The sequence below is a fragment of the Poecilia formosa genome, unplaced genomic scaffold, assembly GCF_000485575.1.
Source record: "Poecilia formosa unplaced genomic scaffold, Poecilia_formosa-5.1.2 Scaffold477, whole genome shotgun sequence".
NCBI classification, from domain to species: domain Eukaryota; kingdom Metazoa; phylum Chordata; class Actinopteri; order Cyprinodontiformes; family Poeciliidae; genus Poecilia; species Poecilia formosa.
In genome coordinates this window covers 362799-390192 of record NW_006800416.1, presented here as the reverse complement: position 1 = coordinate 390192, position 27394 = coordinate 362799, and the positions used below count along the sequence as shown (strand labels likewise).

General features: G+C 41.7%; 1 protein-coding gene across 3 annotated transcripts in view; it reads right to left on the bottom strand.

Moving 5' to 3' along the window:
• Window positions 1-429: 429 nt before the first annotated feature.
• The window catches only part of LOC103156389 (rho GTPase-activating protein 20-like), a 67553-nt gene continuing 40588 nt past the window's right edge, over window positions 430-27394 (bottom strand). Inside the window, exons 3-16 of one of the 3 annotated variants that reach the window (XR_001659676.1) lie at window positions 25207-25383; window positions 23375-23524; window positions 22727-22768; window positions 22447-22531; window positions 22247-22324; window positions 21361-21427; window positions 20698-20907; window positions 12924-13114; window positions 12655-12819; window positions 11470-11579; window positions 10923-11112; window positions 5305-5413; window positions 1453-3390; window positions 430-1404 (exon numbers count right to left, since the gene is read on the bottom strand). Coding sequence is in view for 2 of the 3 variants with exons in the window: in XM_016664320.1 (XP_016519806.1) it covers window positions 1766-3390; window positions 5305-5413; window positions 10923-11112; window positions 11470-11579; window positions 12655-12819; window positions 12924-13114; window positions 20698-20907; window positions 21361-21427; window positions 22247-22324; window positions 22447-22531; window positions 22727-22768; window positions 23375-23524; window positions 25207-25383 (3199 nt within the window). In the remaining variant the exon portion in view is untranslated. Of the gene's footprint in view, window positions 3391-5304; window positions 5414-10922; window positions 11113-11469; window positions 11580-12654; window positions 12820-12923; window positions 13115-20697; window positions 20908-21360; window positions 21428-22246; window positions 22325-22446; window positions 22532-22726; window positions 22769-23374; window positions 23525-25206; window positions 25384-27394 lie in introns of all 3 variants that reach the window. The other 2 variants (XM_016664320.1, XM_007578411.2) reach the window with 2 other exon arrangements.

The window sequence follows — 27394 nt, the reverse complement described above, 5'->3', positions numbered from 1 at the left end:
AAAATATGAAGGCCTTGAAATGGGAATGAATGTTTTTGATAAATTAATCAATGCTTTTGGCTTCTAACTAAACGGATGAGTCAACCCTGGCCACAAACAGTGCGACTGTTGTTAAAATATATGGCGGTGGCCTCAGCAAAAGACTGCAGACAAAACCTCGAGGAAAGATCGACAAAAGCCACAGTTGTTTCCTCTGTGGTGTCACAGTGAGAGCCACACTGGGTCATGAATGATGTATTCGTTTAGGAAGTAAACGGTACACGCAGCACATTGAACCTTTTGAACGGAGCTGGGAGCTTTTTCAAGTATTTTAGAAAAGAAACAAAAAATCCACGAAAAGGCGAATTTGACGATACACCGTAACTATTATTCTCCCTCTTCACCCCACGGTGCTCAGAATATGAACAAAATCATTGCGCGCTTCAAAAATAGTTTCACAAGAGCAACGTTTATTAAAATCCACATTTTTCCTCGTTCTCGTGAGCATTAGATTTACACAATATACAAATGGTGTGTTTTATAGCAAATATACCATTAGGACAGCAGCAGCAGAATTGGCTTGTACAAAAATACATATTTCGTTTTCACAAACCATACCAAAAAGGATCAAGATATTATTATATATATATTTATACATATATCTGTAACATAAATATTCACAACTATACAGGCTGAACACAATTCAAGGTAGTGGAAATGATAAACAGAGTACTGTTTGAGACAACACGTTACATGGATAATAACACCCTTCTCTTGTTAAAGAAAACATGCAACACTCATGAAACCTGTTCTTTTACGGAGCTAAAATGAGTGAATTATGTTTTTATTGTAGTAATTAAGTGAAATTTATTAATTGAGGTCATTTATTAAGAAATAAACTAATATAAACAAGATCATCTTGGCCTCACTTTAAAATAAAAATACTGTAGGTAGAGAGAGGCATACAAACAAGATTTATTCTTGTTAAATTGGCTGCTTTTCTTCATTAAAATATAGTAGTGACATAAAAGCATCCTCAAAAAGACTTAAACTAGAGAGGCACACAGAGAAATCAGCTGGTTGGTGAAATAAGCTGATCCTTCTAGTAGAAAACTCAAGAATCTGATCTTTTTTCAACCGTCAGTGAAGGCACCGTACCGACACTCTGTGTGGAAGACTAAACTAGATGTTCAGTATTATTTAAAATGTTGATTCCTTCATAGTTTTGTGCTTTAAAATGGTAGTAAAATACAAAAAAGGAATCCCATTAGCTTATGTACTAACCACGTTAAGGGAAAACATCAGTACGTATAAATCCAAACTTCAGAAAAACCAGGAAGATTTGGAATTTGGCTACAAATCTGTGATCAGTGCATCTCTAATTGTAACGTCCCGTCGTTCCAAGAGATCCAAACCAGAGAACACCTGTATGAGTGGAAAGACAGCTTTTATATATATAAATAAAACATTCACATGTTTAAAAAAAGATGGGAAAATGCTAGAAAGAGAATAAAACACTTCCTGCTGATTTAAACCATGGGTAAAAAAAGAAATTATCTGGAATAGCTGTATTAACTGTTCATAAAGTCAGAGCGATAATCACTGCTAAATATCATTTCTTGCTAATTGTGGTGCATATTTGTACCTTCAGGAAAACAGAGTACCTTTAAAGTACTCAACACTGCAACATAAGAAAAACATATAATACCATAAAAGGCAACAGCTGTACACAAACAAAAAAAAAAACACATTCTCCCATTTACAATTTGTCTGTACAGTTCTTATGTTACACGTATGACTCTTCTGCAAAGAAGAGCTGTTCGAAGTCCTCCAGTCGCGGGTCACTGCACCGCCTGCTCTGCCACTCCTTCTTGTTCTGCGCTATCGCCACGGCAACCTCCTGACTCTTCCTCAGGCAGGAGTCGGGGTCTGCCTGGCCCTGTGAGGAGAAGTAGTCCCTCACCACCTGGGTGGCGGAAGGAGACAGGCAAAGCTGCGGGCAGGTGTGGCCGGACTCCGCATGCGACGCCCTCCGTCTGCCGCCATTTGGCTGAGTTTTACTGCCCAAAGGTCTGTCCAGGGTGAGGCTCTTGGAGGTGTCCGAATTGGCTGAGACCTTAGCAGGCTCGGAGGCTCGGCGAGGAAGGGTCTTCCCTCCTTTGTGGCCTTCGGCAGCAGGGGTGAGGGAGTGGGATTTTGGCCTCTGCAGAACCAGAGTGGTGGCCGTCTGTCCATAGAAAACACTCTGCGGAGGGTGGACTCTCTCGGTCCGCGCCGGTCTTTGTGAGACCTTGGCTCCTGCGGCCGGTTTGGGATTGTCTGACGAGTTTGCGCCGGAGGATTTGGCAGCGCAGCTCTGGTCGTGGAGCTGCCTCAGCTCTTTGACGGTCAGGGGTTTCTCTGCGCCTCTGTAAAATGGGGAGCGGTTACGCTGAAGCTGGACAAGAGCCTGCTGGTAGGACGGAGGGCTGCTGGACCGCCGATGGCAGTTTTCATTCGGCTGTGACGCTGCCGTGTCGTCAACAGCGACAGAGCAACCACCGCCAGTTGGGTAGGAATTCCCGTTCACCACGGGTACGTCCGCCAATGGTCCGGTGTCGGGTTGTCTCAGAGACAAGCAGCGGTCCTTCTTGAGCCAGGTGTTCGGGTGGAGTCCGTGGGACTGGGAGATCTGGTTCCCACGAGGCGGATGGACGGATGGTTGCCAATGGGGCGCGGCATCCTTCTGAGGCGGGGAGTCTCTTGGCGACCGTTGAGTAGCTGCGCCGTTCGTGGCATAGTCAGTGGAGTACTGAGAAAAGGCAGAGTCTAAGGAGCTGAGGGAGGATCCTGTTGGAGAAGTCGCCGGTGAAGACAGGCTGGAACAGCTGGCGTCCAGTCGCAGCGGAGGCGGAGGCGCGTGCTTCGTCTTCCTCCGCCCACCGCTGGCTCCTCTCTGGACACACCCGTCCTTCACCTCCTCGTTTAGCTGCAGTCTGCTCAAGCCCTGCTCCACAAACACCTCGTCCTCTTCCCCCTCCATGGCTGCGTCGTAGCTGGCCTTCCTTAAGGGCAAGTGGTGGCTGTCTGCGTTGGCTGCCGCCGAGCCGGAAGACGGCACATTCGCCAAAGCCAAGGCCGGCTCGGAGCTTCTCCGGAGTCTCCTGGGAGCGTGCGACGAGCCGTTGCGGGGCTGCCGTACGGCGGGGCTGAACCTCCTGGGCCTGGCCAGAGGGGGGAGCTGCAGGAGGTGGTCGGTATCCGGCTCGGGGTCGCCGTCGCTGAGGGTGATGACAGAGTCCCGGCTGCGGCTTTCCGGCTTGGCCTTCTCGCGCAGCAGCAGCTGCTCCTGGTAGGGAGACTCAGGGTCATCGTTCAGCTCGTTCTCCAGACTGTCGTAGGACGAGTCGTTCATCTGGAAGGAGGAAACATCTAGGGAGGAGAAGAAAGAAGATTAAAGAAACCCTCCACCAAATTCAAAAAGCAGCAAACAGTGGGAAGTATTTTGGTCTAGTTTCTAGCGCAAATATCTTGGTACACTTGAAATAAGAAAACTAATTTAGAAGTAACTTCTCACCAAGATATAGGAGCTTATTTTACATCAATAATTCTTGAATATTGATTAAAAGTAGTAGTTCCACTGGCTGATTATTTTTCACACATATCACAGGGAAAATGTCTTGTAATAAATGAAAAAATCTGCCAGGGAAACTAGTACTTTTTAATCAATATTCAATAATTATTGATTTAAAACAAGCTGCTATATCTTGCCTAAAAGTTACTATTTAGATAAAGATATTTACAGAAGAAACTAGACCAAAAAGATTTTGTGTTTTTGCAGTGTTACATGTAGAAACATATGAAATGTCATCTTTAACCCATCAGTCTGGCTACAACAAACTTTCTGTTCCATTTGCACCAACCTACAAAAAAACATCTACTTGTGTTGTATAATTGTGGACTAGGAGATTATTAAAAAAAAAGATAACAGAGGCCCAGTTTGCAAATTCTGACAAGTTTCTGAGCTCAACACCAATAAAACAGCAAATACGTTTTTCTTATGGGTAACAAGCTTGTCCTGACCTTGAATTTCAAACGGAAGTGGAAGAACTGACAAGAAGAGGTAAACATCGTCAAGAAAACGATTGCTTTGAGTGTATCTTTTGCCTAGCTCAGCACCTAGCTAAGCTAAAGTAGCCTAGCACTACTTTAGCCATTCTCTGTGGCTAATGTTGACGTGACTGCCACTGCTACCTGGAGCGTAGATACTGCAGCACTTTTTTTAATGATTTTGTTGAAAAATGATTTTGGGAAAAAGTTAGACATGTCAGGGTCCAGGCTTCAATCCGCTGCATTGAGGACAAATAGGGTGCGTTCACACTGCAAGCTGAACTGACCCAATTCTGATTTTTTTGAAGTAATGTGACCCACATCTGATACGTAGCCGGTATCTGATCGTAGCGACCTAACGTCCGGGTTGCATACATCCAAACTGAACGTCACTGATTCTCAACAAATCTCACTATTCTGCGCCCTGATACGCAGAAGCGGGAAGAAAAACAACAACCATGACGGACTATAACGAGGATTAAGTTGTTAATATGCTGCCGGTTGGACAACAACTTCAAATATGTAAGCTAAGCTCCACCGTTTGCCTCCATGTTTACTTCCGCAAACACTGAGCACTACTTCTTTTTATGGCGGTTGGCAGAACACTTAGAACGCTGACGCTATTGCGCCCTCTACTGCGCATGCGGGACACTTTCAGGTCATTGCCCGTTCACAATGGCGAACACATACAGGTCACATATATTTGGGAGGGTGAACGGCCCGGCAACAGTGAAGCGAAGGCCTGAGAGCAACTAATGATCTCGACCTCCCAAGCTGAACGAACAAAACTCGGCGAAAATGTGGAGAACAGAGGACAAAGCTTCATCCCGCCGTGAGCTCTTTGACCTCCGGCGGTTATTTTCGACACGAGGGAGAAAAATCAGCGCCGCGTATGAAAGAGGGGATTCAGCAGCATTTTAATCAGCACCTGTGACCCTGGCAGTCACCGAAATTACCGGAGGTCAATCTGCTGACCGCAATCAGCAGGACTGAAAGGGCCGAGGCGACTCGGCTAGACAGACAGAGACGGCGAGTCTCGGTCCGCGTCACTTTGAGGGGACAACACAGTGAGGCTTTATCACCGCTTTCAGAAGGGAAACAAATGTTTGAAAAGCACAGAGCAACCATTTTTAGCTGTTTTACCCCCCAATGTTCATAAAATGAGACTAAAACTACGTAGTTTTTAAATCAGACTGAAACTTGGACTCTGTCTTTTTCCGTCTTTTGAGTTCTTACCAGATCCGTGGTCGCTGCTGCTCTTCTGGCTGACGTCTTTGAACAACGAGGCGACGTCTCCCAGGACGCTGCTGCAGTTCTCTATGAGGAAGCACACAAGCTCACACACCTGTAAAAAAAACAACAACAAAAAACAGGTTGATTAGATAACATCTATCCCGTTTCAGCATCTTTTTTTTTTATTTACTCTCCTGCAGCTGCTGACAGTTTGTTCTTTGTTTTACAGACGGGTTTTGAAGGACGGCTGCTGTTTATTGTTTCAGTTGTTCAATCAGTTCCTCAGGGAAGCAGCCAGAGTTCAGCAGAAACTGAGCCAACACGCAGTTTCAAAAAGTGTCCGCGTCAGCACAAATTGCACGGACGGTCAAACTGGGAAAAACGTCAGAAATTGAGCTTTTTCTCACAGAGTAAAAAAGTAAAACCTGTACTCGGAGAATATCTAACCATTTGTCGTCTTAACAGATGAATATCTGAACTATAGTTCATCTTTAAATCTTTGTTACTGTCCCTCATGTCTTTCAAGCTCTGCAGCTAAAAAATGGTCAGTAACTTAAAATGAATAAATGGAAGGTAACTAGTTTCTTCAAAGCTTGAAAAATAATTTAGTCATTAAGCTTAGCTGTATGCTGTTCAGTAAAAGTGGCCTAAATCTTTTTAGTTTTAAGAATTGACAAAAAAAAATCTGTTAAAATATACATTCATCCAACTGATTGTTTTAACAAATACATGACGATAATCATGAACTATGTCTGTATTGGGATGAAAAGGATAAAATTGATATTCTGTCTCAGCAAAGGGAACATTTAATGATTTTATTATTGATCGCCTCATCATCTCAGAAAGTTTAATGCTTTTGTACTCAATCTGTGAATCAACCCAAAGCGTCATGTAATTATAGCTGAATTACTAGAAAACAAGTTGCAGCTCCTCTCCCACCTCAACCCCTCCAAGCATCCAGCATGCCGATGTGAGTGAGTTTTCATGACTGCAGATAGCATTACTTAATCACTGTGGAGGTGCGCCATCAATGGGCCATTGCAGCAATATTTCTTTAGCAATTTTTGTATAATTTTGAGGGAGTGATGTATGTGTGGGACATTTATATCTGAAGGCTTTTTTGACGTCCAAAAAGCATTGAAAGCAACCTGGTTCAGCTCGAGATACCAAGTGGGCTACAGTGCGCCTTTGAAAAGGGTTTCTTTACTTAAAGACACTTTTATTCACCACTTAGCAACTTCTGAATTTCTGCAAACACCTTCCTTGTTTCATCATAAGGTTAATATTCACAACTGTAATCATGGAAGCTAAAATCAAGGCCATTTGATGTATGGGACATACTGTTGCATATCGACACTGCTTCAGGGTGCTGGAGTCTTTCAGCTTTGTTATTTTGATCCGGGACCTTAATAATTTTGTGAAACAGCTGCCAAAAGTGGTACTTTTTAGTCTTTTAGTTTATCATAGCTGTTTGTGCTACGCTGACGTCAACTTCCCAAGTCCTTCAAGAGTATTTGCATTCCACAGCATCCCTGACTCATCGAGACGTCCTTCTGGAACTCCTTCCCCCCGCCATTATGGATGATGTCCTGCTGATTTCATAGAGTTTCCAGCTCTGATATTTGCTCGCTCTGTGAGCAAGACGAGTCCAGAAGGCTCGTCTACTCATCATCCAGCGCGCATCGTAATATAAACCGGAACGTTTTGAGGCTAAGAGGGTCCTAAAAGGTCCTGTTTACTGGAAGGAACGGACATTCCGACGAGGTCAGGTTTTCGTAAAACACGCCGGCAGTTTCTTTGCTTTGCTATCAGCTCAGACTTCAAACAAATCACCAAACTTTGTCTGAAGCCGCCGTCTCGTAAACCAAACAGAGAAAATTTACTAAACACCAAAGACGACGTCCCACACAAACACCAGAGTCCCAAACTGTGGAAAGTTTCTGCTCGAGTCTGCCTGTCGGGTTTACACAAGAGGAGCTGTTGTTGTTTCCCGCCGCTCTGACTCTGTGACGAATGCATGAGCAAAAACATTCAGACCTGCTACAACTTTCACCTTTCGTCACGCTGGAACCGCAAAACATTAACGCTTTGCAGACCAACACAAAGTACAGCATACGTAAATAAAGATCAAAAATGCAGGGCAGGCATTTGTCTTCAGCTCCTTTTACTCTCACACCCTTAAATGAAATCCAGGGCAACATTTTTCCAGGCCGTGTTGTGGCGACCCACGAGCCAAAAGATGCCAAGAAAGGAGCCACGAACAAACGGCTCCAATAAAATCCATGGAAAGAGCGAAGGGACAAAGTTGTGAACTTTATCCAAAGGAAAAACATAGAAAAATATGTTTCAAGGAAAATATCTGGCATATAATTCCAGATTTTTGGGCTCGATTGTTTTTTTCACCCAAAAAATAAAAATAAATAAATTGCAGTAGGCTGAGGTGATTTTTTTTGGATGTGTTGAAATTAGTACATGTTGGAAAACTGTAAACACTTTTGTCGTAACTGGGTTTTACTACCGGCGAAAAAGACGACAGGAAGTGGCTGGAGGATGTTTTTTTAAATGACTTATTGAGTAGGGAAACTTATTCAAGGGTGATTTTGTTGCGTTTCACATTTAATAAAATGCCGCAGCTCAAAGTGTTTCTTTTGACATTAGTGGAACACTGAAAGTTTTGCGCATGTTTGAAATGGAAACTCAAAACTTTCCATTTCCAGTCTTCATTTGATTTTGATTTGCAAACTAAAAATAAATTGCTTCAACTCCACCAGCTTTGTGTTATGTCTATATGACGCAAAAATATAATGAAATGTAAAGAGGATTGTGTTCAAAACTGGAAAAAGTCATAGATGCCAGGCACTGCAGATCAGTGCAACACGCTCGGTATCTGAAACTCACTTACGCAGCCAAAGCTGTGGAATAACTTCCTGTTTCAACGACAGAGAGAAGTCAGCGCATTTAAAAAAACAAAAAACAGGCAGAAGTAAAAGGACTGGCCAGCATATATATATATATATCTTTTTTAACCAAAGTCAGGAAAAAAAAAAAACAAAGTGCGCACAAACTAAAGCTGCAATTACCTCAGAAGCTCCTACACAACTATGTTCAGCCAAAAGCATTTAAATTATATGCTGCTGTGAAGGAGAACCAGACACTCAGGCAAAACAAAATCTGCTAAATCTCAGTGTCCACGTGTCTGACGACAAGGTTAGCAGCCGGTGGGAAGCGTCCAAATCTGCCTTGTTAGAAGGAAAGGCTGCCTACTGGAACACAAACATCCACTGTGGCGGCAGGGAAACTGTGACCAGGGGAGTATTTGTGAAACTGATCTTCTGGTATTTGAGGGTGTTGAGGATTTCTGTGCTGACAAGTGTGTGTGCGTGTGTGAAGAAAGAAAGAAGGGCAAGGGGAGGGGGGTTGCAGTGACACATTTCTCCACACATATTTGGCTTTGGGATTGTGTAGGAAATTCTTTGCATGTTTTCTCAATGAACCTCAGCCACTCTAAGGAACACACACACTAGCTTTCCCTCTCACATACACACGCACACACACGCACACACACACACACACACTTTTGAAATGATAAGCAAATCAACCACACACAGAGATTGCATGTTGTGCTCAGTAATAACATTTTAAAACTGACCACAAATCAAAATGAGTTGTGAAGCTTGATGATGGGCTCTGGAGGAAGAAGCAGCTCTGCCTCGTCTTTACAATAATTACTCACCCAAGTAGGTATTTATAAATAAAATAAATAAAATAAAACTGTAACTTTTCTAACTTCCTGCAGCGGCAACCTGTGCTACAAGGAAGAGTTCATCTTTCATATTTTATAAGAGTCAAGAGGTTCAAAACGGGGATCAGAACCAAAAGAAGTGAAAATGGATTCCAATACAAAGTTTTCAGACAACATTATGCAAATTAATTTGATTACCCAAAGGATTTCAGCATTTTTATAATTATCTGCATCATCCCTAAATATTCTAAACTACAAACAACAATGAACTTATATGTCCCAACTTGCATAGATAGGTACATATAAAAGAATCATGGCATGAAATGGGGTCCAAAGACGCAAACTGACCCAAATGCCTAACGCTAGTTTGCTAGCTTGCAAAAAGTGAAAGTTGGGATAGAAATCTGATATTTTATTTTTTGCTGCATTTTAACTGCTTTGCTAAACCACCTGAATGTCTGTTACATAAAAAAATAATTGGAAATATTAACTACAAGAGGTTTAGTAAAAGTAATAAAAGACACTTGTCAGGTATGGACCTGGAACTGCTCCAGTTTTTCTGCAGCGTCTTGTTGTAATCTCAGAGGTTTTATTCTCATCTGAACACAAGAATCTGATGATTTCATTTTAGGATTATTTCCATACAAAGGCTTGTGAACGAGACTCTTTCCACGCACGCCTTACTGTCACAACGATTTCAAAGCAGTCATCCTCAAACACTTTACTCCTGCGATAGGAAAAATTTTGTCAACACACACTCACTTGCTGCATTACTCACTCACACACTGAAAGAGATCCGACTATCCAGAGTTTTGGGAAATACGCTTGCTTTATTCCTGGAAGTTAGACTGATAAGGCTGTGGCTCAATAAGAGGCAGCTGCGGGGTTAGGTTACCACGAAATGCAGAAACGAGGAAAAGGCTAACCTGTTTTATGCAGAAAACTTCCAAAGTTGCTCCCTTTATTTCCATCAAATAGTTTTCTGTTGGTTAAATACAGAAACATTCAGAGTAAGAAGAAAAAAGAAGGAATTTAAAATTTGGTTAATCTCTTAAAAAAATTTTAATTCAACAACTGTTAAATTCTAACATTGTTTGCCTTCGTAGACATTTAGATTAGGATTTATTTTAAGATGCTAGCTCCACAGTGTATGGCATCCAGCAGGGAACGGTCAGGGTGTATTACATCTGTATCAGCTGAGGAAAAGTTATGATCTGTCAAATCAGAAATGTAGGTCTTTTTATCCAGCTGAAACTAATTTAACAACTGCGCTAATGCTAAAATAGATCTTGCTAGCAAGCTGAGCTTCTTAACTTTGCATTAGTTGTTGCTAATGCAAAATGTAGCTTTGGTTGTCAGGGAAACGGCTGACATGGAACCTTGTTAGATAAGATTTAAAAGGTTTATTACAATTTCACTCATGTTTAATCTCTAAACCCTAAAATATGATGAACCATGAGAGGAAAAACTAGAAGAGCAGAAGTAATATTATCTTTATAATTAGTTTGAAATTAACACAATCAGGTCAGCAAGTACATTTTGGATTACGGCCATTTTATTTCAGCTCATTTTCATTTTTAGATTTTGAACTTTCATAATTTCTAAACAGACATATTATGGGAAATAAAACAAATAAAATTAATACAAATTGTTTCAACATTTTTGGGAGTTAAATTTGAACAAAACTAACTTACCTGTACATTTAATTAGAACATCTTGATTTTTAGTCCAAACGCTAAACTTCACTGCCATCTCAGACGACTACATATTCCCAAATATCCCCCTCCCTCCCTCTCATTTTGTTAAATATTTCCACCAAATCTCATCTAATAAACCTGATGAACTGAAACATTGTAAAAAAAACTCCCGGGTTTCGCACCTTTTTCGTGGCCTCTCCCTCCATCTCCGGAGTGCTTGGGGTCGGAGGCCAAAGCATGCTGGGAGCGATGCAGACCGACAGGTTGAAGGCGTTCATCTGGTTGTCGTGGGCGCTGCCTTGTATGTGGTGCAGCACGGCGATCACATGACGCAGCAGCAGATGATTCTCACTGGGCAGCAGCTGCAGCAGCCTGCAGCAGGACAGACAGGACATGTAACGACAGAAACACGCAGTCTGACAGAAGAGACAGATTCATGTGCACATCTCTTTTTAAAATATATTTATATGTACAGAAGAGGCTCTAGGTCAGCAGCTCGGCTGCAGATTCCATTTTTGCCTCCATGTTGCGTGTTATTTATTTTTCCTTCGGCAGAAGGAATTCAGTTTGCCGCTTCTGGAGTGTAAGAGGCGCTGGGTGTCGCGCCCTTTAATCTGTATGGCAAACAAACACGACCTCCCTGTGACGCAGCTGAGCGGGAACATTCTTAGCGGACAGGAAAGATTCTGGAGCCCAAGTATGAACCGGTCCAGGACTTCCAGCTCCTACCTCTGAACACCCGGCAGCCGCTCCTCTCCTCCGTCTCCTTCCATCACATCCATCCACTGATCGTACAGATCCACACTCAGTATGCTGCCCGGGATGTTTCGCAGGAAGTCCTGTAAGCACAGAACGTAATGACGACCTTTTTTTTCTTTAATTTTTTAGGTTTAGTCAATCTTAAAGACATTCAACAACAACAACAGCAGCAGCTACAGGTTGTTAATAATGTACTTTTTATTTACGACCTTTGAGGTTTGCTGTCTTTTCTTTAACATACAGCTAAAAAAAAAAAGAAAAACACTTTTCATATTCAGCTAGCAGGAGCTTCACGACTCCAATACTGAGAGAAATAATTTTACAATCGCACTCATTGTACTTTTACATATTTTGTTGCTGTATTTGTATTGTATTGGGACAAACACAACATAAGTTCTTAACTAGACAGACAGAAAGACAACACACTGGTTTGCTAAAAAAAAAGGAGATAATTTTCAACAAATTTTCATAGTGAGACACAGTGGAGGCACCATCATGCTTTGGGGATGCCTTTTATATATTAAAAAAAAGATTAAAGTGGCTAAATACAAAGTAGCCCATTGCAGGAAATCACATGCAAATCTGATCGACCTCTCAAAAAACAGATGCTTCTACAAAGTTGTGACTCAGGAGGGCTGAATATAAATGCACGCCACACTATTCAGATTTGCATTTCATACAATAATGGCTCAAGTCGTTATTTAGCCACCAGCATAGTCGTGTTGGTGGCTGAGGACAGCGTTTATTTTGAGGCTGGTGTGTGAGCCAGTGTTGGCCCTGTGACTTTTGGGGGGATAAAATGGGGAAAAACTTCAAGGGGGATGGACATATTTTTAAGACGCTGCAAATAGTTTAAGTAAATGTAGAAAAACGAGACAATATCTCATATATTCTTTTTTAAATTGGTTTGTTTTGTTTTTTCCCCCCAGTCTGAGGGGCAGCCAGTTAAACACCTGAGCTGCTCCTGCTTGGGCTGGAAGCTGAACAAGGCAGCACCTTGTGAGCGAGCCTGGCTCCCTGCCTGGCCGCCTGCGCCGACACACACCAGCCCGTCTGGACTCGGGCGACTTTGGACGCGCTTCAGTCGGACCTGCCCTCTGTTGTCTGGTATCGGACGGGTGAGAGAGCTGGGTGCGGGCTGAGAGGCGGCGTTACCTTGAGGACGGCGGCGATGACGAACACAGACTGGTGTGTGATCTCCGGCTCCTCCGTCCCGCTGTCCAGCCTGTCCCGAAGCTCCCTGCAGGCCTTAGCGCCAGCCGACCGCCTGAACACGCCCTTGGTGAACGGCCCTTCCTGATACAGGAACACTAACATTTCCTACAGAACAGGAGAAGAAAAAGACATTATTTCACTCCTTTGTTTTTTTTTTTCCTCCCGTCTCCCCAAAAATCTTTAATCTGAGTAACTTGCAGTCATCTCACCATGACGGGCTTGGGCAGGCCGTGATCTGAAGAGCACACCGAGTTCAGAGGCTGTCCAAACAGCCGTCCCTGGCTAGGAGACAGCAGCGATGGGGACAGAGGCAGGCTGTCCAGCTGGGTGCTGGAGCCCCTCCAGAAAGGCCAGTTGATCAGGGATCGCTTCCTCTTGAAGGTCTTCTGGTGGCCGGGCTCTGCAGAGGAAAAACAAGTAAAGAACATGCAGGTGTTGGTTTCAGGTAACGCGTCTTAAACAACATTAATCTGCATTTTCATTCACAGTGGCTTTAGTTAAGCCTGTGTCGATAAAACATTTTGCTGGACGATAAATCGTCCCAGAAGTTATTGCGATAAACGGTAATATTGTCGTTTTGAGAGCGTTTTTAAGGGTAATGGTGTAAAAGTGCAAGAACAATTAAATTCTAATGAACATGTGACACTGGAACTGGAAGTTATTTTAAGTGTAAAATAAACAAAACAAAAAACAAATAAAATTATGTATAAAGTCGCTAAATAAAAAAAGGTCCAGTTGAGACCAAAGTACCAGACTGAAAACTTTTGTCATCCAGTTTTTGGTAGAAAGAGAAAAACAATAAGTCAGTGGAACTTCCTGAGCTCGTTTTAACTTGCGATGGGATTAACTGATTCATCATTTACTTTGTCGGGTCTCCCTGCAGCTACATTTGAGGGCAGGTTGAGGTGAGGCGTGCGCAGGGAGGACGGGTGCATTCAGTGCAGGTTTCATGAAAAGGGAACGAGTCAGACCCACAGAAGGAGTCGCTGAGGAAAATGAAGGAAGGCGTGTGTTGGTGGCTGAGGACAGCGTTTATTTTGAGGCTTGTGTGTGAGCCAGTAGGATGTGGTTATGTTTTTCTGGATGTCCTCTGACATACATGCAAGGGGCCCTGTGGTTGTCTCTTCGTATTCGTCACTGCGTGTCCTCTGCTGCGTGCCGAGGTCACAGTCTGTACCTGCGCTCTGCAAGCACAGGTCTGCCATGCGTCTGCTCACTCTGAGCCGCCTGTTAAAATGTATGGAATTGTTTAAAAATATATATATAAATATACAAAGTAATAATTACAGAATGCAAAGTAGCTGCAGACTCCTCTTAATGGCTGCTGTTCAAAGTTTAGATTAAGCCTGTCGCAATATAGTCAATCGCTTTATAAACGAAAATAAGCTCAATAATTTCCATTCTGATGATTCATATTTTTTGAAAGGTAATTTTGCTTCATAGTCCATGTCATTTATGGTTTTGGCTATATGTGGTTTTAATTTCCATTTTATTTCATAGTTTTTGCTTGTTGTGTTTATTAGTCCTATGAGGGCAAACTTGAATTATTTCGCCATTATCAATATATTACTTAAAAATGGTCTCAAAACAATATTATTGTTTTTCGCAATAATTTCTGGGACAATTAATCGACTAGCAAATGGTAGAGCTAGTTTAGACGTGAGCCAGAAAACTAAGTTTTGGTGTCAGACGACCAAAAGTTTTGGTTCACCAGATCACTTCTAGCATCTGGTTGCACCGGATTTCATTTAGGGGTCTCAGAGTAAAAGGCGATTGAACATAAATGCACTTTACAGGTTTTTATTTGAGCTAAAACTTGAAAATCACGCATCATTTTCCTTGCAGTTCAGAATTAATCTCTACCTTTTGCGGGTGCACTGGCACGAGTTTGTAGTTGCAACGTGAGAAAAAAAAACAAAAAAATGTGAAAAGGATTCAAACGCTTCTGTGATCCGTTGGTAAAAAGTGGAAAATGCAACCGAAAACCCTCACATGCAGAAAAGACCCCAGACCAGGATTTGAACCAATGACCTTCCTGCTGCAAGGCGAGAGTGCTTCCTGCATGTTGGGATCAGTTGAGCTAAGTTGACTTTATCCTAGTCTTTGTGTGAACTACTTACACAAAACCCTAATTATTTCTATTACCACCCATAAAGAGATTTCATATCAACTGGTATCACACAATGTGCTGCTAATAGCAAGTGACCTGGCAAAAAACACGAAACCTCGTAATAAATCTTTTAACAAGCGGCTGCACTCGCACACAACTGCTGCGAATCCGGCCTGCCTACGGCCTTCAAATAACGCCATTTACTTTACTAGGCAGTTGTGATTCGTATCCGAGGGTGGGGACTCGAACAAAAACAAAAGCTTCTTTAAGCGGGCGGGGGATCCCGCGGCCAAAACAGGCCCCACGCAAAACACACTGCAGAGTTCACGATTTAACAGTCAGTCATGGCGTCGTGCCTGAACGACGCAACAAAAGTTCAACAGCAACTCAGTTACTGGCCCGCTCCGGTACTTCTCATCAACAAAGGACCGCTGACCTTGCTGCGAAATTATTACGACTCAACGAGGAGGCGACAGACAGACCGCTTGTCCACACAGTGGGCCAAAGCCTCGAGAACGCAGTGACTTTAAAACGCTGAAACAAAGAAGATAGTTCTAATTCTTGCCTTCTTCTTTAAGCTCTGTTATATCAGAGCTCAGACTCTGATATGAGAAGCCTGGCAGCCTAAATATGACAGAAAATATGGGATTTGACAAACATCTAATAGAGGGCAGCCCCTCAGTTACATGTGGTTGCTACTTTGGTTAGCGGACTAGCTTTAATTTTGGTCTCAGTAGAGCTCAAGAAAAAAAAATGGAATGAGGGGAAAAAGTAAGTGATGGGATTTTGCTCAAGAAAAAAAAAATTGTAATCATAGCATCAAGAAACGGTTTGGAACCCTTGAACACACACACACACACACACACACACACACACACACAGCAGGCAAAAATGCACTGAGCAATTCAGGTTAATTGCTGAACTTTATGTGCTACTTCTGCTCTCATTCCTGCACTTTGTAAACAACATTTCTGCACCGGTCCAACGTACCGAGTACGAGAGTTAAAAAGGTCATAAATGCAACAAAAGTTCGTTCCAAGTTTTCCAAATGGACAAAATGTGTTTGTTTCTTCTACATAGTGTGTCGTTCTGTTTTCTGGGAAAGTTGTGAAAGTGTTTTATGTACATCAAGTACATTTTTATTCAAGAATATGCAGATAAATAGTAAAAGAAAAAATCCCTGTTCTTTTAGTGCTTTACTTCATTCACCTAAAGACACTCTTAACATTGCAAAGGCAGGAAGACTCGGCCATTTTCAATGTCAAGGAAAATGCAGAAAGCTGACCACATCGTACTCTCTACGGAGGAACGTTTGGTGTGAGTCAGTCAAACTTCAGCAGATAACAGGAATGCTGAACAGATTCAAACAAGATTCTTCTTTTCTTTTTGCACTTTTATCCGTATTGGAAACGTTGGCATACAAATCTACGAGTGAAGGTCGGTTGTACTTATGCTAAGGACAATCAAATCAAGTTCATTTGTGCATCCTAAAACCACAGAAACAAAGTCATAAAAACAGACACCAACTGACAAATCAGTAACAAAAATTACATTTAGCAGAGTGAGGCGGTGCACAGTTAGCAATGCTAATTCCAGTACAGTAAGTTGTTCAAGATAAAAACTATTTAGCTCATCTATTAGTAAATATGATTTGTTGTGTCTCAAATATCAGGTCAGACAATTGGTAATTAGTGTCCTCTTCTGATATGGTGACCTTTTGTGTTGTGAAAAGTGCCAAGGATGTGACTTATAAAAGGGGACGACTGTTTTTGAGTTTTATTCCATCTCTGTCCCGTAAACTCGAGTGGTGGTGTCCAAACAAAATGCATAAAGTTAAAAATGGAAGAGTTAGTTTTTTATTCATTTATTTAGTCATACCTGCTCAAAAACACTTTTTTTTTTTTTTATAAAATCTGTATATCATTAAAGATCAAAAACATTTAAAAAAAATGGCTTCAGATCGTTGCCTTATTAAAAGAAAAACAGACAATTTCCAAATTTTAGGGTTTCATCAATTGTTCTCCATTTTGTTGGCTAAATTTTTACCAACAAACAAACAAAAATTAGTGACCAGACTTTGAACTCACCTGGACCAGTGAAGTTCTGCCGACTGAAACAACCTTTGGCTGTTTTGGTGAAATCACTTGTTGACTATAAATGTACCATAGTAAACAAATTTATACCAAAAAAACACTGAAATATATCCTGAGGTCACCAAGGGAAGTCCTTACAGTGGTTAAAAATCAGTGCGTCAAAGCTTCAGAAAAATCGTAAATTGGACATCGGCTCCAAAACGTGGATCAATGCGTCAACAGTTGTTACTTCACAACGTATCTGTTCAAGTTTACGCTTCACATTCAGGGTCTTTGCATACAACAAACTACCTCCACTTAAACAGTAGAACTGTAGAGACGCACCCGAGGTCATCAAAACTTAACACACAACCAAAGTCATGATGACAGTTTCCATTATATTTCATCCGATTCCATCGAGAAGCACAGCAGGCTCCGTTTAGTGGTTTTTGTTCTAAGTCTTCTCTCCGACCTCAGCCAAGAAGCTCCTTTAACCCCCAAAACCACAATTGGAGCAAATCATCTGGAACATTTTAAAGAGAAATTATAAAGCATGTTTGGGTGACGGAGATGGTATATTGGAAACATTTTTTTTTCTTTTTTTGGTGTTTAGAGAGGGAGTGACGTGGCGGCCACACTTCTCAATCCCATTGCGCAAGAGAAAACGGAGTTGTGTCAAAATAATCCCCCCCATAAAGAACCTCGCAAGATAAACCAAACCTGATGATTCATGTTCAGCTCCAAGGCATGAAGCACCTCAACGGTTTAATGGCTTAATAATCATGTGTGAATGACGAGGGCTGTGGTGGTCTGGAGACCCAGCAGGCAGACGACGCTCCATGCCTGGAGCTGACAGCTCTGGATTAAGTGAGCATCTTCGAGACGTTGCAGCGATTTAGCAGAACATTTTGTATCGAAACCGAGTGATCTTTTTGATAAAACGCAGAAAACAAAATCTTCACGGAAGGAGTGGTGTGACTGAACCACTTCTGTCATAACTAGTCAAATTTTTTTGGAGGGCGAAAAAAAAATTATTTTTAGGAATAGTTTTACTACATTGTACTTTTTACTTCAGTAACTTTATTATGAAGTATTGCTACTCTTGGGTAAAATTCACTGGGTACTCTACCCACTGAGTGAAGATCAAACATGTTTTAACCAAAGATTCACCTGCAGACACATCTGCAGTTTTTGCTAAAATGTGATAAATTGGCAACACTTTATTTGAAGGGGTGTGCATAAGACTGACATGACAAAACAGCCGCCAGGAGCACGAAGGAGTCTTCATGAATGTTTACGACTGTTGACATGAAGTGTCATTTAGTAAATAATGACACTTTTAATGCAAAGTTGCTCTAAAAGATGCATTAAAAGTCCATTAAAAGTGTCGTCTTTGCTTTAGTCGGTCAATAATGACCCTTCTAATGAAAAGTTCTATTAAAATTTGCATTAAAAGTGTCATTATTTACCTCATGACAACAGTCATAAACCTTCATAAAGACTCCTTCATGTTCCCAACAGGTGTTATTTTGTGTTTATTATAATGTCATGTCAGTCTTATGCTCACCCCGTCAAATAAAGTGTTACCCAAAAGTTTCATATTGAAAGAAACCGATTTTTAAGTTTTTGTTGTTTACATGAATTATTTTCAATTTGGTCTTTAAAATGGCAAAATTTTCACATAACTTTACATTTTGGTCTGTCTGTCGATGTAATTTTTAAATAGTAAATGTCTGATAAGTAAATCAGAACGTGAGTTGAGGTTTTTTTTTTTTTTACTCTAGTGATTTCTTGGACAGATACTTTTTACTTTCAAATTCTTTTAGTCCTCCACCGCCTCTCATCATTACTTATGGTGCTTTTCAAAGTATTTGTACCTCTTCAACTTATTTAAGGTTTTCATAAAATCCTCCAAGTCAAGTACATATTTTTAATGTCTACTTATGGATCCACCAAGAGGAAAGATGAGGAGAAAGTTGTTGTTTTTTTTCCCCCACAACCTGAAAAGGGGATTCTACCTTGCAGCCACTGGGTCGATGCAAACACTCGGGATCTGTCAGTGAGGGTGTGAGCAATTACCCGTCCACGGCTGTGAGGCTGGTATGGAGGAATTGTGTAACACGCTGTTATGGTTGAAGCTAAAGAATCCGCGGCGATGCTTGCGGTGGGTAAACTGGAGCCTCCTCGACTGGAAAACACAGTTTTTTTGCTCCACAACTTGTTTTCCTTTAAACCCCATGTCATCCCCTCTCTTTCTTTTTTATTTTCCATTCCGGTTTTTGTATCCGCAGTTTGTCCTCGGCCCCATCCGCCGCAGCCGTCGTGTTTTTCTTCCTCCCCCCTTTACATTTCTCCATCCTGCTCGTATTCAAAGTCCCCCCCGTTTTCTTATCCTCCCCCCTCTAACCAAATTCCTCTCTCTCGCCATCATCCGAGATCGCTTGTTTTTTTTCCTTCACCTCTGCCGGCCTTCGGTCTTACTCAATAGCTGTGTCACCTCTTTTCGCTTTCCATCTTCCTATTCTCACACTCGCCTCTGTGCCTTCTGGGGCTTCTTTGCCTCTGTCCATCTTGACGGTTTTTTTTTTTCTTTGTATTTTGCCTCAGCGTCCCTGCTGTAACCCTTTGTCGTTTCGATCTCTTCCCACCGTTCTTTTCTTCTTGTGCACCTGTCGCTCCGTCCGCAGCCTGAACGACGCCGACCGAAGCATAAACGTGAGGCTGCTCAGGTAAGGAAGTACTTTCTGTTCTGCATCAACGCTTCTTCATTTTCATATTTATTCATGCAGTTTCACAGACAATCGGACCGACGGGCAGGAGCTGGTCACGCATGTCAAACTTGTTTTTCATTTCGCGCCACATAAAGATCATCAACGTCCTCAAAGGGGAAAAAAAAACACCAGTTTTATAAACTGTTCAAATTTGTCTGCTTTCAATAAGTACGTCTTTAAATGCAGCTTTTTTTCGACAACTTTTCACACTGATGTAATTTGGCTCGGTACAAATGGAAAAAAAGTAATATTTACAAAAACTGTTATCTTAAAGTTCATTTTATTTGGCCCTCTAGAGGGTAGAAACGTAAAGCTACAGTTTGACCCCTCTGCCTTAAAGCAACTGTCCATCGATCCAACTCCATGACTCTCTCTGGTTTACAAGTATACAAGGTATACAAGTAGGAGGGTTTTGTCAGAAGCAGCCAAAGTCTCCTTCTGCTAATTCCAACCAAAGTGCAGGTTATCACCTGATTTCTGTTGTCCTTAAGAGCAAACAAGTGGTGCCAGTTGCACATGCATGAAAGCAATAGAAAACTTCTTCAGAAGCACAACTTATATCTGGCGCTCATGTGGCCCCTTCTCTAATGCCACCCTGGGCAGCTGCCCAAACGTCCAATATCAGAATTCCCAACTAGTTTTTAGAGTCATTTTGTTCATCCTTTACCAAACTTTTTCCAATTTTTGCAAAGTTTCTGACCAGAATGGTGGCAATCAAGTTTATTTTCACAGCACATTTCAGCTACAAGGACGGTCAAAGTCCTTTCCATCATAAAAAAAGTCACCAATTTGAGAGCAAACATTACATTTCATCGAGTGCCATCATCAAAAACATCAATAGGCGTCATGTATAGTTGGACAATGCTCCGTTAATTACGGTTCAAAGGCAAATGTAAACAGGTTTAGTGGATTTAAATGACTTCTGTGTTTTACAATTTTCTGGAAGTTTGTCCCAGATTGGATGTATTTTGATGAAATGTTGATTTTAAAAACCTTTTTTTTTAAAAAACAAACAAAAAAAACAACTCACCTATAATCTGTGGCGGCTCAAGGACCACTTTGTTGGGTTTGAGGATGAACTGGCACTGGGTGTCTGGGGGAAGGCACTGGTCCAGCAGCAGAACTTCGGGGCAGTCGGTCGGACTCATGGGCTCCCTCCCCTGCCCTCCTCTTTGTCCGCCAGGGCTGCTCCCTCCGTCCCGAATGTGGCTCATCTTGATGCTAAAGGGAAACTCGTGGCCTGAATGGAAAGGTCAGAGCGCAGAGGTTAAGAGGCTGAAGCTGTGGTATGTGCAGCGCGAGGAGGAGAAGCACAAGAGAAAACGTGATAGAAACTATGGCCCAAGTTGGCGCGGCGCAACAGCGACGTCTTAAAAAAAAAAAAACGGAGGAAAATTTCACGTGAACGACAGAATAAAAAGATTATGGTGGAGGAATGTCAGGGAAATACCACCGCGAGTAAAAGAGAAAAAGAAAAATCATCTGGACTGAAACGCTCCCAGATGTTGACTTTCTGATGCTTAAACAGGAGCGACGCCCTGCTGAGGGGTTTTCTTAGCTTTTACTTCTCGCCTGATGTTTTCAACTTGAAATTTGTGATACTATGTATATTAAAAAAACTACATGGATAATTTCTTAGGAATCATTCCTATCATATATTGCTCATTTAATATTAGATAACAAAAATGCTCACCAATGAGAGGATATGGAGGATCATCTTTACAGGAACTGACCCACAAGCGGTGATCCTTCACACAACCCTTAACAGAGAAGAAGAAGAAATTCACTTTTGTTTGAGAAAGAAGCAACACATCAAGACCCAAAAACTTGAAAACCCAATCTATTTTCCAGTGAACTTGTTCACTGTAGGAAGTAAAGTCAAAGTTAGACACATTTGCTACCAGCGAGGCATGTAAAACTGAAGCGTCTAATAAGATAAGCCTCGTGCTCTGAGGAAAGTTCGCTTTTCTATGTTCATGTGTGCAGAAAAACAAAGTGACAGCTTTCAGCTTCTCTGGCCTTTTGCTAGCTGAACTAAAACGGTCAGAACTTATTTCACTGAACGCTTTTCACAAAATAAAATAAAAAACGGATATCCTATTAACAGTGCCTATGTTTTAGCTGTTTTAAATCTGAAACTGCCACAGCTACTGCACCTTATTGACAATTTTTCACATTTTGCATATTTTTTTCTCTCCGTCATTGTGTCGTGTGCTGTTGCCTTTCTTAGCCAGGTGGAAAAGCCTTGATCTCAAATTTTGTTTATCCGGTTAAATAAACGTTTAAAAAAAAAACTGTTTTGCAGAAACCGTGTACCTATCCACCCAGTGTGACAGCGCCTCTGGTGCTAAAGTGAATAAACTAATGACTAGTCAATGCTAGAAGCGTAGAAATCAAAATGTTGAATGTGAATTGAAATCTATTTTTGAAACCCAAGTTTTTCTGAATTTTTAGAGAGATTATAAATCATCCACAGCACTCTGACAGACTAATCTCTGTTCACGTGTAAGTCACATCCACAACGCCGAAAACGAAGAGATTCTTCAGTGTCAGATTAAGTTGTTTGCGTTGTTACTTACCGATATGCCAAACTGCTGCAGAGCCATTCGAATGACGTCGTCGGTTCTGTCATTGTTGTTGACGGCGAGCGTCTTGGCCTGGAGGAACATCACGGATTTACTTGTGTGTCGCATAAAATAAAACGTTGGCAATGCTACTAATAAGTGAAGACATCTCTGTGATGTAGGAATAGAAAGGGGAAGCAAGTAAGGAAGCGTACATATGCACAGTTTCCAATGTCTTTGGCAAATATCTTCAGAGGAATGGTTTTGGGATCGTCCTTCTCTTTTCCTTCGTTTAACCGACTGAACATGGAGAGAAAAAGAAAGGAGAGCAATTAATTATGCTCCATTCAGAATCACTGTCATGAAATAACTTCAACGGCTGTCACATAGTTCATTTTATATCGAGTTTCACTTTTCACTCACGCAGAGCTGAACAAAAAACATCTCAAGTATTACAAAAAATGTGATCTGCGCTTGTTCCAGGGAGCAACTCACCCAACGATGAGTGACAACCACTTGTCCTTGATCTCTTCAGAGCTGAAGATAAGAAAAGAAAAATGTTTTTAAAAAGAATAATAATTAAAGCTTTAGCTTCTCTCCAAATCCCAAACCGCAGACTTTGCCTGAAGCGAAGGCTTGATTCCTGCTAACAGAAAATGCGATGCGTGTGTGTGTGTGTGTGTGTGTGTGTGTGTGTGTGTGTGTGGTGCTGACAGGCAGGTGCATAAACACGGCATGGCATGTGCGACTGCGTTTGTTTGTGCTACATGTCGGGGCCCGTCATGCACACATGAGGTTGTCTTCTCTCGGTTGAACCGCTTCGAAAAAAAAAAACGGGAACAGCCACAAACGCTCGAGGGTTTAAGGGATTTTATAGCCGCGCGTTTTGATTTGTAGTTCCCCCTCCGTGATGTGCTTCTGCATCTCAGAACATTGTGTACTCTTTCAGAAACACAAGCCTGTTGACTCACAAGAGCATTTCATGCTGAGGGATAGCATTTGAATTAAATTCTGTATGACGACGACAAATGACATCAATCTGCTCCTATTTGAATCACATTACAGTCATTTAAGAATGCAGCTCTATGCGTCTCTAAAAGTCATTTTTCTTACTCTGTTTTGCGTGCAAGTCTAGATATTTACCTGAAAGTTGCCACAAAGTTACAGGTGGGCCATCCCATGACGAAGCTCCTCTCTGGGTTTGTGCTTCCCTCACACACCTCATCCATGCAGTTCGCCGTCCACATCTCACACACTCTGACCTGGGCTTTTACTTTGAAATGAGTAGGAGACCTGCAAAGGTACAAAACAACTGTTAGCCCAGATAAAAATCGGAGTCTTGAAAAGTTTTCCAACTGTTCCAGACGTCTAAAGGAGACCTACTATGCTTCCTTGAACAGGTTAGGATAAGTCTATGTAAAACATGTTCATTACATTTATGTTTGCATAAAACTCATTCTTGGATTGTGAGATCTTAGTCTGTTCAATTCTGCCTTCCAGAATGAGCTGTTTTAGGGCCTCTGTCTCTTTAAATAAGCTGCTGCTGACCACTCACCGCTTGCAGCCATTTTCATGTGCGAATGTAAACAGGTACGCAGTTACACCACCGTGCATCTTTGAAAAGCATTAGTGGAGCCTCCTGCACAACCAACAAGAACGCCACAAGTGGTTTCTGGATGGCAAGTCAACAACAAGACACTTGTCTTTTCCGGCAGCCATTGTACAGCACATGAGGAGACGAACCAGGTTTAGCTGGGGTTGCTAGGCAACAGCTCGTTTTCCAGACACCAAACTGAATGCCAAACCTCCCCCCAAAGGACTAGGTAGTGTTTTTAGAAACAGCTGAAGCCCAAAAGGAAGAACAAAAGCGTGCAAAATGTAAATTTTGCATCATAGGCCCGCATTAAATGCATTGTGGTATTACCTGAGGAGTGTAAAAGATGCCTGGTGTTCAAACTAGTTTAAAATAACTTTGTGAAAAGTGTGGTGCGTGTTTGTATCCAAACCCTTCTCCTGCCGTTGGGAGTCAGAATCCCTGTAGCAAATTATTTATTTCACAAATCATTGATTCAGGAGGAATGAATGAATATGACGATTAGTTTATGCATTCAGTTTGCCTTTATAAAGCGTCCAGTGTGGGACGCCACACTGGGCGCCTTTTCTCCTAGTCTTTTAACTGAATCCAGTTTGAGGTTGGACTTTCACGATATGCTTCCGCTAAGCTACGACACACTTTCTATAAATAAAGATATAAAAAGTTTCTATTTTCAGAGTAAAATGTGCATCCGTTTACCACATCTCTAATTATAGAGGTAGATGATCCAGTTGAACATATTCGGTCGATACAGCGGAGGGAAAAGCACACATAGATCCCGAATGTCTTCTCCCCTCTTGCTGTTGCACATTCCTCTAACTCAACCCGCGCTCAACCACAAAAGAAATAAAAAATTAAAGTCAATTACAGCAGGTTGTCTCTGTCCTGGAAGGGTCAGCTCCACCCCGCTGGCACGTGACTGCCGGGACACACCACAGACGTCCTGCCGTGTCTGTGTGTACAGTAAGTGCAGCGCTACAGTCTATTTCTGAACGCAAACCTCAAAAATGTCTCCGTGTGCCTCGAGTTGCTATTTTTGCGAGTCCTTGTGTGATTTAGTTTGTGGGTGGGGAGTCCCTCACTGCGGGGCCAGCGAAACGATTTCATCGGCTGGGAAATAATTGTGCGCTTTGGAAAAATCGGAGGATCTGAAGGTACCAGAGATAAAACGTAACTTTATCTCTGGAACGCATCAGGAAGAACCAGAACACCCAACGAGTTTGTAAATGTTCTTCCAAAATATTCTCATTCAGATTTTTTTCCCCTCCCCCTTGTTTGCATCTTTCTGTCTCCATGTTCTGCAACCTGCCAGACGAACTGCGGCAGGAAGAGGCAGTACGAGTAATTTCAGGACGTTTGGACCAACGGGGGGGAAGCTTACTTGGCCTTAGCGACTAGCAGCGCGTCGTTGAAGAGGAAGAGGTGTCTCTCCTGGGTCTGCAGGCCCGTCTTCAGCTGCGTCTGGGCGTGACCCAGGAACAGGCGGCCGAGGCATTCGGCCAGGAAGGCCTGGACGAGAGGACACGACTCGGGGCTGACCGGCATCATGCAGCTTTCCCTGGAGGGACGAAAGGAAGAAGAAAGAAGGCACAAAATGAAATTCACCTCCGATTACCAAAAGTTCTGACTCAGCTCCGTGACGAGTTTGGAGACATGAAAGACGATATGTTTAGGAAACCAAACGATGCATTTCGGCTAAAATTCCCCTCAACAATTGGGGGAATATTGGAGAACAACAAAACCATGAGGATCAAATTTGCTTATGGAGGCACGGTTCTTTGTAAAAAAAATATTCTTATAAACTTCGGGTTTTTTGGTTTTGTTACTTCTGGTAATTTTTCGGGTCCACAAGTCGACGTAATTTATTGGTAGAGGTGGGCAGAGTAACCAAAAAATGTCCTGAAGTAAGAGCAGGACTGGTTTAACATGTTTTTACTAAAGAAAAAGTAACTAAAAGAATCTGATGGGAACATTGGGTCTAATGTTTAAACATGATGGAATCAGACAAAAATGTAAAGTTATGTCCAAATTCTGGTAGGTTAAAAACTAAAATGAAAAATAATTAAGAAAAAAAAAAGAACAGATTCAGGTAACACATTTCCAAACAAGAAAAAAGAAAAGAAAATAACCTATGAAGTATTTACAGTGAGTAAAGTAAATATACTGTATGTTAGGACAGGATGAAGCTCAGCAGGTATAAAATAATAATAAATAAATTAAGCTTGTTATATTCCAAACAAGAAGTCTAAGTAGTACGTGTAGCAAAACTAAAAGAATGGCACCCAAGTAATAGCAAAAAGTAAAGTATAGTAAAAATATACCCATGAAGACATTTTTTCTAAAAAATTACTCAAGTAAATGTAATAAGTTACTATCCGGCTCTGGTTATTGACATTTTATCAGTCTTAGATATTTTAAGCAGGATTTTGTTCTGGACTTTGACTGGGCCACTCTAGTACAGACATCTCTAGCAACGTCAACCCGAATCCCCACAGCATGATGCTGCCACCACCAACACGTTTCACTGTGGTGTAGAGTTTTGAATGTAGGCCAAAGAGAGCAAAGCTCCATGTTCGAAGGTTTTGGTTAATAACCAGTGGGTGTAATAATATTTGTGAGGCGCTTTAACTGAAATCAATGGAAATAAGTTAACACGCATAAACCAAAGACGAATTTGGAACAACAATAGTTTCCTCCAACTACTTAATGCTAAATCTGTGTCAGGTTAGAAGGAGAATTAAGATCATTTTTGTCAAGGTTAGCAATTAAATTAGCAGCCATTACTCTTTTAATACATTTTCACCTCAATGACAATACTCGGGTATGAACGTGAAACAGGTCTGGCAAACTGTGAACCAGCATTAAAAAAACAAACAAAAAACATCAGGTAGATAAAAAAAATAACCCTAAAACATTTCCCAGTGAGCTTCATCCATAAAAAAAAACAAAAAAACAAAACACAAAACAGAAAATCTCCTCAGCTCCGCTGCTTTCACTGACGTGCATCAACACCCAAGTTTTCCCCCCCCTTTCATTGACAGTATAACATAATGATCTGGCGGCGACCGCACAGCTAAAAACACGAAGCCCATGTAGCGGTGAACCAACGCTGGAAGGGATTGAAAGGGGATTAAATGTCCCAATAGCTCCTCCAAACTTAATGGAATGGAATTTTCGCCACAATATTTCCTGATTTCTTGCTGCAAAATAAATGCTGGGGCTCGAACAAAGCCACAAATCATAAGCTGCGCTGCCTAAGCCAACTGGAAAATGGGCTGCGCACGGTTTGTGTGCCTTAGATGTGCATAAAAACAGCTTTGGAGATGGAAATATTGAGGTTCCTGGCGCTTTATGAAGCACCTATTAATTAAAAGGGCTTATAGTTTAAAATATTTACAAAAAAAACAAAACAATCTCATTCTGAATTTCATTCAGACTTGGCTTTTATTCTCCTGCCAATACACTCAACTGTTAAAAGGATATAAAAAGGAAGAACTGTTTTCTTTAGAAGAAAAAGGAAACAATTAGTGCGCTCCATCCTTTCCTGTTTATCCATCGCTCTCCGATAA